Source organism: Kogia breviceps, chromosome 14 (genome assembly GCF_026419965.1).
Source record: "Kogia breviceps isolate mKogBre1 chromosome 14, mKogBre1 haplotype 1, whole genome shotgun sequence".
NCBI classification, from domain to species: Eukaryota; Metazoa; Chordata; class Mammalia; order Artiodactyla; family Physeteridae; genus Kogia; species Kogia breviceps.
In genome coordinates this window covers 74711449-74723693 of record NC_081323.1, presented here as the reverse complement: position 1 = coordinate 74723693, position 12245 = coordinate 74711449, and the positions used below count along the sequence as shown (strand labels likewise).

Genomic DNA, 12245 nt, shown 5'->3' with positions numbered 1-12245 from the left:
ATTTAGAGGGCAAGAGGCATCATGCATCATATCTGCAACATAAATGATTCAGAAAAAAAGATTCTAAATACATATATATAGAGAGAGTGATAAAGAAAATGTGGTAAAAATACATTTCTGTAAGTCTGAAATTATGTAGAAAGTTAACACCAATGCATGAACTCCACCCGAGTTAAAGCAGAACCTCTGGGCGCAGCCAGACTTGAGAACCAGTGTGTAAATGTATTCCACTGTCAAGTAAGTTTGTGAGATACTGAGTTAAAGAAATTGCTGTTGCAGAACTTGGCAGAGCCTTCCATACTTTAATACTGCAGTACTTTAATACCGCAGTACTTGAATACTTCAGTACTTTCATTTGCATTGTGAATCTCTAAGGAGAGGAATGTAATATTCCGTTTCCTAAAGTTACTGAAGATCCACTGCAGAGATCTGAGGAAACAATGTTTTAAGATCATTCACTATTTAAAGAGCAGTTTTCTGGAGCTGAAACTGCCTCATCTCAGAACCATAGAGGCTTCAGGTCAACCAGGATGACCACCCAGCAAAGCGTGGGTCCCTACCTTCTGGGAGGCAGCCTGCCAGCCCATCAGCAACCCTCAGGGAGGGTGCCATCCTAAGAGCCCCACTTCACCTGGGACAGCAGAGGAAACGCCTCTTGCTGGCTGACCTTCCTTTGAAGGGTCCTCAGCCAAGAACTCTGAGCCTTAACCTCCCTCCCCCCACAAACCTGGCCCCCCTCCCCAACCATTCATAAGGGGCTAAATGGTATGGGCTCTTTAAAGTAATCCAATACTGCTGCATACCAATACACAGTAATTATTTGATTAGGGTGAAAAATAATTCCTTGTGGGCCTTCTCTCCTGTGCCCTCACAGAGCCGCACCTGGAGAAGTGCCTTCTGAACCAATGTTAGAAAATATCTTGTTCCCACCCAGAATGGCTACCCTTCTCCACTGGAACACGGAGAGTGACATCTTTGATCTGTTTCCCTTTGACTCCTGCTGCTAAAAGAGATGACTGTTAAATGAAGACACAGGGGTTCCTTTCTGTTTTCTGCAAAAGCAGGAAGAGGAAAACCAGCCAGGACTGGATGGAAGGAACAGCAAAGCATCACAGGCCTGGGCTAGCTCATGAAGCAGGCTCTTGGCGCCTCTTCAGTTTCCCAAGAGGTTTAATGCAAACATTTAGAAGATGAGCTGATAGGTGCTGCAGCACCTGGGTCAGTGCCACAGGCACACACGGTACCATGTTTTCCCCACCCAGATGCGGAACTCCCTGCGGGCAGGGGTGGCATCTTGTCTGTCTCACCCACTCTCCTGGTTCCCAGCATGGTATCTGGAGGTGAGGACACCTTATTCGTTGTTTAGTGAATGAACGTATGAAGGTCTGAGAGTCTGAAAAAGTGAAGTGACAGCAGAACTGCAAGGGACCTGCACTTATGAAACAAGCTTTAAGTGTTAAACTCTGGTTAAGTCGATGCCAGAGAAGAGCTCACACCAGCTGGTTGCAGAAGCAGCCGCCTCACTCTGCCGGCAGTTAAGCTGGGAAGAGAAGTCTGCCTTTTACTTTCAAATGAGCATTGAGTCACTCTTATACAAGCCAAACTCCAGGCCCACTAATGGGAAAGGGCCCAACTATGGCTACCCGATGAATCTGCAAAGCAGGGAGAAGATGGGGGTGGGGAAGGCTGGGCTGGAAAGCCAAGCAAGCAGCACCTCCAACCAGGATTCACCGTGTCCCCTCCCCGCCAGATGGCCCCACCCTTTTGTTCTCTGCCCACCCTGGCAAAGGGAGCCCCATCAGACCCCTTTGTTCAAGCTGAAAACCTTGGAAATCTTCTCTCCCAACTCGCCCTCCAGTTTGATCTCAGAACCCACCCTTGTTTCTCTATCCCCACTGCCATTGTCTCAGCTCAACTCTGTCACTATCTCTTGCCTGGTCTCCAAACTAGCCTTGAATCTCACCCAGTCTACTCTCCGCGCGGCAGCCAGGGGTTTCTCTCCTGCTCTTACGTCGTCTTTGGCTCGCTATGGCCTCCAAGGTAACGTCCAGGTATTGGAGGCCTTCCACATCCTGCCCTCGCCTCGCCCAGCCATGCAAGGACTAGTTCTCAGTCCCCAGATGCGCTCCTCCACGGCCCTGGCACTCTCTGTCCTCCGCTTGGGCTCTCTGATTTGTCTGCCTACCCAGCCCCAGCTCAAGCTTCTCCTCCTCCCTGAGAGGGTCTCAGATCCCCAGGCACAGTGAACACCATCTCGGCTGGCCCACCAACTACACTGTCCTGTAACTTTTTTAGGGTGTCTCTCCTTTCTGGACTGCTTGCCCTTGAAGGCAGGATCCTCACTATCCTTGTGTCTCTCTATGCAGACTGCCCAACACCAGGCATAACCATGGGTTATGGTCAAAAGAGTTTGAAAAAGACTGGTGTTAGGCACTTTATGTGCGTTATCCCATTTTACGTTGACAATTCTGCAGGTAGTTATTATCCCTATTTTAATGACGGAGCAACTGAGTCTCAGCTGAAATGACTGCCCAAGGTCAAGTGACTAGAAAAAGGCATCACTGGGGTTTGATCCACACCTTTCTGCCATCTATAAAAGAGCAGGGCCAGGGAAGAGAGGCCAGAGTGGGCTCTAGGGAAAGTGGGCCCTAAAGGAGAAGCTGGGGAGTCAGAATCTGCTCATCCGTGGGAGGCGAGGCAGGCTGGGGCTATGGTCCACAGGCTCCTACAGCCCAGCACCTGGATGAGGAGGGGAGGCGATGGCAGGGCAGTGGGACGGTACTCACTTGCACTCAGCCTCTGCATCGGCCTTGGCGGTTGTATAGAGGCCACGCAGTTTTGTCCGGTAATAGGGAGAGACTGCAGAATAAACAAAGGGAGAAAGATGCATGGGTGAGGGGCAGCCGGCAGCAATGTGGCACTGCTTCCAGTCCGCCGGAATCAGACTCTGGGAGGCACCGAGGGGCCATGGGCTGAGGTATGAGCTTTACTGGCTCAGAAGTGCCCCCCGAGGCCGATACCTCCATGTTCACATTTTCATATGGTACAGATGCCATCACATCTAGGAGAGGACTCTCTCACCTCTGCCAGAGTGTGATGCACGCAAACAGAAAACAATTCTCCAAGCTCCTCAGAGTTGGAAAGCACCAGCCCAGGAGCCTGACCTCAGGGCATGTGCAGGGCACACAAGTAGGGAAGCTCTAGAAAATGCCGGCTAACTGGGGGGTCCTGTGCGCTGTAAGGGGGTTCCCGAGACGCAGTGTCATTTCCTGACTTCCCAGTCCTCAGAGTTGGGGGATTTTAAGGTTCCTTAGTGGCTAGGCAGTCTGTCATCTGTCTTCTGGGTCACCCAGCCTAAGGGAAAACTGTCCCTCAGGGCTAGGGAGCAAGCAGTTCATTTTGGATTAGGCAGATACATGCAAAAGTCCCTTTCAAAAATGATGACCGCCATGATCCCAGTCTTGGCCCACTCCTTTCTCTCCCGAGCCCAGCTACTCACTCTTGTTCTCTGTCTGCATCCGCTCGTGGGTCTTCTGGATGTTCACTAAGTTGTGTTCGCTCCTCGAACGCTCTTCCTGCAAGGACGAGGGCAACAGGACATGAGGGGAGGCCCTTTATCCTGCTGTGGCAACTACCCTGCAGCCCAGGCCAGAGGCCCCATAAATATGACCCTCATTTTGTAAATCCAGCTTCCAAATCCGTAAGTTTAAAAGGATTTTTTCCCCCTGACTAATGCAAAAGCAATACAAAAGGCATTAAAGTTAACTTACAAGTTATACATTTAATGACTCTCCTTTATCAAAAAGACAAACTGACCCACAGATTCAATGCCATCCCCATCAAAATCCCAGCTGACTTCCCTGCAGAAACTGACAAGCCGATCCTCAAGTTTATATGGAAATTCAAGTGCCCCAGAATAGTCAAAACAATCTTAAAACAAACAAACAAAACATTGGAGGACTCACGTTTCCCAATTTCAAAATTTCCTACAAAGCTGCAGTAGTCAAATTGTGTGACACTGCCATACAGGACAACTGAACAGAATTGAGAGTCTAGAAATTAACACATGTATCTATGATCAGTTCATCTAGGGAAGCGGGGTGGGTAAGGATGCTGATACAATTCTTCCCCACATCAGTGGTCCTGGGACCAGGGCTGCAAATGAAGATGCCGGAAGCAGGGATGATTCCTAAGGAAGAAATTGTGACTATACCTTTTAACCTTTATGTCAGAATTTCTAAGTGCCTGGGGAGCGTAGGTACTTTCACCCCATCTGGCAAAATGGAGTTAACAGTGAACGCAGCTATAATGCCTAGTGGTGAAAACAGCCCACTAGTTCTGTACCTAAGTAACCCTACCTTACATGAATGGGAATGGACGGGGGCCGGGGTGGGGATAGGGGGAGAGTCGGGGGAAGGTGAGGCACTTGCTAGACTAGTGTTGTTGCCGGCAATCGGGACCAGCACGGTGGCCGAGCCTAACGTCCTTCAAAGAGTAGAAAAATCTGCGTAAAAATCAATGACAAATGGAGACAAGGAGAAAGAGTAGCCGAGGGTAAAAGAATGAATAAACGGGTTTTGCAATGATGGAAATTCAGTATTACATTAATACCTGAGAGAGGCTCAGAGCAAGAGAATAACATTGACTCTTAACTCAGTCATACCAGATGCCCTGAAGGTGACGCCGGGTTTGCCAAGACCACCTCCGCTTTTAGACCCTGACAAAGTCAAATGGAAGCCTGAAAAGCCTCTGAGAGACATTCTGGTTATACAGTATGATGATAAACTAGACAAACTGTTGATGACTGACTGGAATTCTAGTAATATGCCAGTATCTTTTTTTCTTTATCTTCAAAATTTTATTAATAAACTATTTTTAGAGCAGTTTTAGGTTTACAGAAAAAGCACGCAGGTAGAAGACAGAGTTCCCATATACCTGCTTTCCCCTGCACAGCTTCACCTATTATTAACATCTTGCATTAGTGTGGAACATTTGTTACAATTACTGAACCAATATTGATAATAATCTATGGACTAAAGTCCATAGATTACACTAAGATTCATTTTTTGTGTTTTACATTCTATGGGTTTTGACAAATGCCAAATGTAATGTATCCACCATTATGGTACCATACAGAATAGTTTCACCTCCCTTAAAAATCCCCTGTGCTCCCCCTTTTCATCCCTCCTTCCCTCTAAGCCCTGCGCAATCACTGATCTTTTTATTCTCTCTATAGATTTGCCTTTTCCATATTGTCATATAGTTGGAATCATACAGTATAGAAACCTTTCAGACTGGGTTTTCACTTAGCAATATGTGTGCCAGAATCTTCTGACTCTTATTCTTCAGGTCACATTCCACTACAAAGGATACCACTTGGAAAGGAATCTCTGGAAACTTGCTCCCATTGGGTTGTATGGCGGCTCCCAGCGGACTGATCATTGTGTCACAGGTAATCAAGCCTGGATGATGGGATGCTTAGAAAGGTCCCTGGTTATAATGGACATGACATGCCACAGCATGCTTGCACAAGTACATATCACCCTTGTCTTTGTGAATGAAAAGTAAAAAACAATAGGGAAAAAGTGGGTTTCTGACAGGATTAGAGCAGTAGGCACATGGTGGGTCCAAATTCCCCCGGGGAACAGCCCCATCCCCCGCTCCCTTAGACGAGGAAGGTTTTGAGAGGCCTAAGAGGCCATATGATATACTTAGGCTAAATTACATCTAGGTGCAACTACCACTCATCTAACCCTAGTATGGGGCACCCAACATTTTTGGGTACAAAATATGTATCCTAAGCGCAGCACCCAGGCCATTAGTACACAATGGCAACAAGATGCATGGTGGAGTAAGCAACATTGGCCCATAGACAGAAAAAGGCTTTAGGGGACATAGGTACTGTTGTGTTCATTGTGGGGCAAGCTAAACTCATTTTCAGTGAGAAGCAGCAATCAGGGGGAAAAGACTGTTAATTAGAATAAACAAACAGAAGTGAGTTCTCTCGTAGGAGGAAGGCAAGGGATGGGAGTCAGCCTGGAAAGATGATGAGGCTTTAGTGAAGTGGTTCAGGCCAACCCAACTGGTAATGTGGATAGTTCTAGGGCCCACCTGTTGCTGGGAAAGGCCTTGCACCTTGACCCACCAGGTTTTCTTGACTATTTTAAAATGGATAATACTTTAATAAGCAGCCATGAGCAGCGGCCCTCCATCCTAGCTGCTGAGCCCCAAGGGGCACACTTATGGGGATTTTGTGGACCTCTAAACCTATGGAAGCCCTCAAGGGGCATGTGCAATTTACATCAACGCACCATGACTACCCTCTTGACCCAAGAATAGATCAAAATAAGACATATCCTGAAGTCCAGTTAGCAGAGGTAGGACTTGTACTCTGAATACCACCTGTGTCCTCCCCATAGGAGGGAGGTGGACTCTGCTATACAACAGTATGCATTGGAAACCAGTCTCAATACGAGCCTCAGCTGAGACAGTGACTGGCTTTATCCCCAGCTGACTTGGAACCCAGAAATAACTGAATCATGGCCAACTGTAATAAAGCCTGTCCGTAATAAAATCTGATAAATGCGCAGGGCCAATTCTGTTGCAAAGGCCTAACAAATAGCTCTGTAATTCTTACTGATTTGTTCCATAATGAAACCGAATTTTACCATGACCATGCTTCAATATGGTGTAACACACTGGCACTGTCGGTAAGATTCAACTACCTTATGTAAGTCAGTCATAGGATAATACTGATATTGATGACCAAATGTATTGGGAGATTGAGTCAAAGTCTTCTGAGAATGTAATGCTGATGGAAAATGACTGACCTGAGAAAGAACTGGATTTAACTCACCATCAGCTAATTTCTATGGCAAACAGTTTCAAACAAATTTATCATAAGGTACAGATGGTGGTAGATGAAGGAGGAAAACAGGTAATCAAATTAGTACAAAAATATGAAAGTGTATGTAATGGCTCTATAGGACAGATTAGTTGTTTCTTTAAGTCTATCCCTACCCTATAAGGATTCCTGCAAATGTTAGGCATATTTATCCTGATACTATTGCTGTATCTGTTATATAAATGCTATACTAAAGGTAAATGCTCAAATGACTGTTTTGCTGTAACAGAGTCTAGGCCAAGGGCCAGGGGGGTGGCAGGTGCAGTTAAAGATCAATTCAGCAGGCCTGGGTTTTCAAACACTACACATTCCAAAAAAGGGTTGGCCTTTGACCAGCTCTTAGTAGATAACCTCTAAACAGGCCTGGGTTTTCAAACACTACACATTCAAAAAAAGGGTTGGCCCTTGACCAGCTCTTAGTAGATAACCTCTAAACACGCTTGGAATATCTTGCCTGATAAGAGTGTCTCTGTTTACCTGAGGTGGAGGCACAAGGAGAATGACTGCTATTGGGTACAGGGCATTTTTGTCAGGTGATGAAAATGTTCTGAAATTGACCATGGTGATGGTTGCACAACTCTGAATATTGATTCAAATTGGACTGTACACCTTACATGGGTGAATTGTATGGTATGTGAATTATACCTCTCAATATAGCTGTTACTAAACAAAATGAATCATGAAATCCTGCACATGACAGAAAATCCAACAGGAATGGGAGTCATACCCTACATTCTCCTTCTCCTCCCACCTTCATTACATCACCATGGTTCCTGCATGTCCAATCTCTTTGAACACAACCATCCCCGCCCCCTCCACAGCTCAGCATCACAGCCCACGTTCCCCTCTAGGAGTGGAGGGAGGTGGATTTTTACCTGGGTTTGCTTGATCAGCTGATGGAGCTCTGTGAGCAGTTCTGCAATGCGGGAATCAGCAGACACGAGGGCCATGGTGTGGTATACGGGGGCGCCTGGAGTGGAGGGGGAGCAGAAGAGAGCCTTGTTAGTGGCTGTGGTGGGTTAAACCATTCTCCTGAAAGATATGCTGAAGTCCTAACCTCTGGTGCCTCTTACTTGGAAACAGGGTCTCTGCAGATGTAATTAAGATATATGTTAAGATGAAGTCACACTGGAGTAGGGTGGGCCTTAATCCAACATGACTGGTGTCCTCATAAGAGAAGAAACAGAGACACACATACAGAGAATACCAGGTGGAGAGACAGACACACACAGAGGGAAGACAGCCATGTGACAGACGCAGAGAGAGAGTGCAGTTATGCAGCTGCAAGCCAAGTAATATCAAGGATTGCTGGCAACCACTAGAAGCTGGGAGAGAGGCACGGAACATACTCTCCTTCTGTGCACCCAAGAAGGAACCCACCCTTGATTCTGGAACTAATACAACCCCTTGATTTTGGAATTCTAGTCTTCAGAACTGTGAGAATACATTTCTTTTAAGTCACCCAGTTTACGGTCGTTTGTTATGGCAGCCCTAGGAAACGGATACAGCGGCAAGTTGTCTTGGATTTCCTCCCTAATCCAATGATGTTCGTATTCGATATGTTCAACCAAGTCAGGAGTACTAATTAAGTATCTTCAAAAGCAGTATGCCCTAGCCACAGCTCTGCTGCTACTATCCTGACAAATGATTCAAGCATTCTGGTTTCCCTTTTTTATATAATGTGTAAAATGAGGATTCAAATAAGATTTTATATGAAGACACTTGCTAAGTCATAAAGCATTGTTACTTTTTTTTACTGTAGAGGGAAGAGAAATTAACTACTAAAAATATCTGACTTAAGATGAATGTATTCTGATGAAAATAAAATGCAACAGTAGGTAATTAGAAAAAGAATAAGAGACAATAAAAGGTAATTTTAAAAGTAAGCTGTTGTATAGCCAACACATGGAAACAACCTAAATGTCCACTGACAGATGAATGGATAAACAAGATGTGGTACATACATACAATGGAATACTACTCAGCCATAAAAAGAATGAAATAATACCATTTGCAGCAACATGAATGTAACTGGAGATTATCCTACTAAGTGAAGTAAGTCAGAAAGAGAAAGACAAATATATGATATCACTTATATGTGGAATTTAAAATATGACACAAATGAACCTATCTATGAAACAGAAACAGACTCATGGACATAGAGAACAGACTGGTGGTTGCCAAGGGGGAGGGAGTTAGGGGAGGGATGGAGTGGGAGGTTGGGGTTGGCAGATGTAAGCTTTTATATACAGGATGGATAAACAACAAGGTCCTGCTGTATAGCACAGGGAACTATATATTCAATATTCTATGATAAACCATAATGGAAAAGAATATTAAAAAAAAGAATGTATATATATGTGTAACCAAATCACTTTGCTGTACAGCAGTAATAACACAACATTGTAAACCAACTATACTTCAATAAAATTTTTTTTTAAAAAAGTAAGCTACTGTAACTAGGTAAAACTGGACATATGCCTAAAGATAAAAGTAGACTGGAAAAAAAGAACTTTTTCTTAGGATGCTGACATTTTTACTTTATACCCTACCTTCTTATAAAGATCATTCAATTAGTACATCTCCATATCCACAAAGATCAGATTCACACTGCATGTCCCCCACCCCCTGGTAATGAACTGTGAACTCTATGTATTTAAATATGCGTAACTTCTTAAAATCTCTGCTTTTGTTTATTAAAAGAGTAATATACAAACCAGGAATAGAGGGGAATTTCCTCAACCTGATCAAGGGCATCTAGGAAAACCCACAGATAATATCATACTCATTGTATGATAAGAATATTGTATGAAAGACTGAAAGCTTTCCCCCCTAAGATCAGCAACAAGTCAACATTGTTCTGGAGGATCAAACTAGGGCAATAAAATGAAATAAAAGAATCAAGATTGGAAAGAAAGAAGTAAAACTACCTTCATCTGCAGATGACGTGACCTTGTATATACAAAATCCTGAGAAACCCACTAAACAACTATTAGAACTAATAAAGAAGGTTAAAGGACAGAAGATCAACAGGCAAAAATCAATTGCATTTCTATACAGTTGCAATGAACAACCCAAAAATGAAATTAAGAAAACAATTCAATTTACAGTAGTATCGAAAAGAATAAAATACTTAGGAATAAATTTAATAAGAGAAGTATAAAATTCTTATACTGAAAACTACAAAACAGTGTTTAAAAAAATTAAGAAGATCTACATAAATAGACATCCCATGTTCATGGATCAGCAGACTTAATATTGTTAAAATAGCACTACTCCCCAAATTGATCTACAGTTTCAACGAAAGCCCTATCAAAATCCCAGGTGGCTTCTTTGCAGAAACTAACAAGTTCATCCTAAAATTAATATGAAAATTCAAGGGATCCAGAATAGCCAAAATAACCTTGAAAAAGTTTTGCCAATTATAAAACGTACTATAAAGCTATAGTAATCAAGATGTTGTGGTACTGGCATAAGGGTAGACATAAAGATGAATGGAACAGAATCAAGAGACCATAAATAAACCCTTATATCCATGGTCAACTGATTTTCCACAAGGTTGCCAAGACAACTTAATGGGGAAAGAATAGTCTTTTTTGATAAATGGTGCAAGGACAACTGGATGTCCACATGTAAAAGAGTGAATTTGGGGCCCTACCTCAGACCATATATAAAAATGATCTGAATAGACAGTTTTCCAAAGAAGATATACAAATGGCCAACAAGCACATGAAAAGATGCTTGATATCATTAGCCATCAAGGAAATGCATATCAAAACCACAGGAGATACCATTTCATACTCACTAGGATGGCTATAATGAATATGAGACATAATAACAAGTGTTGGTGAGGATGTGGAGAAACTATATGAATGGGTAAAGCGTGGTATTATCCATACAATAGACTATATTATTACACTAAAAAGGAATGAAGTACTGACACATGCTACACATGGATGAACCGTGAAAACATTATGCTAAGTGAAAGAAGCCAGACAAAACTAACCTCATATTGTATGATTCCATTTATATGAAATATCCAGAATAGGCAAGTCCACAGAAAGCTGTTGAGGGGGCCGGGGGGGGGTTGAGGGAGGAAGGGGAGTGACTGTTAATGAGAATTGGGCTTTTTGGCCAGGTGGTGAAAATGTTCTAAAATTGATTGTGGTAATGGCTGCGTAACTCTGAATATACTAAAAACCACTGAATTGTATGCTTTAAATACATGTACATCTCCATCCCTTCCAGCCCCAGGCAAACACTAATCTACTTTCTGTCTCTATAGATTTGCCTATTCTGCACTTCATTTTTTTATTGTTGAATAATATTTCATGTTTGCATATACCACATTTTGTATATCCATTCATCAACTGATAGACATTTGGGTTGTGTTCACTTTTTGGCTGTTATGAACATTGCTGCTATGAATACTTGTGGACATGTTTTCATTTCCTGGGTATACACCTAGGAGTGCAACTGTTGGATCACATGGTAACTCTGTGTTTAACCTTTTGAGAACAGCTAGACTATTTCCAAAGTGGGTGTACCATTTTATATTCCCATCAGCAACGTATGAAGGTTCCAATATCTCTGCATATGCACCAACATGTGATATTGTCTGTCTTGTTTATTATAGCCATCCTAGTGGGTGTGAAATGGTAACCAGTGGTTTTGATTTGCATTTCCTTGATGGCTAATGATGTTGAACATCTCTTCATGTGTTTACTGGCCTTTGTGTATCTTCTCTGGAGAATTGCCCTTTGCCATTTTTAATTGGTTTTTTAAAAAATGATTACTGAATTGTGTGCTTTGAAGCACATGTTTTTAATTTTTATGAAGTCCAATTTATTTTCATTTGACTGATTGTGACATATCTCTTTTTCCTCACGCGTGCAACACTATTTTTACCACCACAAGCTTTATATAATGCATTCTAATATAGAGAAGAACATGTCCCTTAAGAAAAAAAAGTCTGGTTGCATTAATTAGAACCACACAAAATCAGGGATCTAGAGTTTAAGAGATTCAAAGTGGATAAATTTGAGAATGATCAGCATGAAGGTCGTTGCTAAAGTCTTGGGAATTGATGACACGAGGGATGATCTGCTGAGTGAGCAAAGAGGAAGGGGGGAAAGAGCCCCCCTGAAGCACAACCAAGGTGAAGTTGTGGACCAAAGAAGAGTCCAGTGGGAAATCCCTGGAAGGAACGGATCAGCACGGAAAAGGTTTGTTCTCTCCTGCCACATAAAGCAGAATCCTGGTCAGAACCACCTGCCTTTTACATGCCTACACCGGGGCATATTAAAACAGGGGAATGGGGTTTCCGTGGTGGCGCCGTGGT

At 43.2% G+C, this 12245-nt stretch overlaps 1 protein-coding gene across 4 annotated transcripts in view; it reads right to left on the bottom strand.

Moving 5' to 3' along the window:
* SGF29 (SAGA complex associated factor 29) overlaps positions 1-12245 on the bottom strand; it is a 28254-nt gene that overhangs the window by 4895 nt on the left and 11114 nt on the right. For all 4 annotated transcript variants that reach the window (XR_010836556.1, XR_010836557.1, XM_067013315.1 and 1 more), the window contains exons 2-4: positions 7780-7874; positions 3500-3575; positions 2787-2859 (exon numbers count right to left, since the gene is read on the bottom strand). Coding sequence is in view for 2 of the 4 variants with exons in the window: in XM_067013315.1 (XP_066869416.1) it covers positions 2787-2859; positions 3500-3575; positions 7780-7854 (224 nt within the window). In the remaining 2 variants the exon portion in view is untranslated. The remainder of the gene's footprint in view (positions 1-2786; positions 2860-3499; positions 3576-7779; positions 7875-12245) is intronic.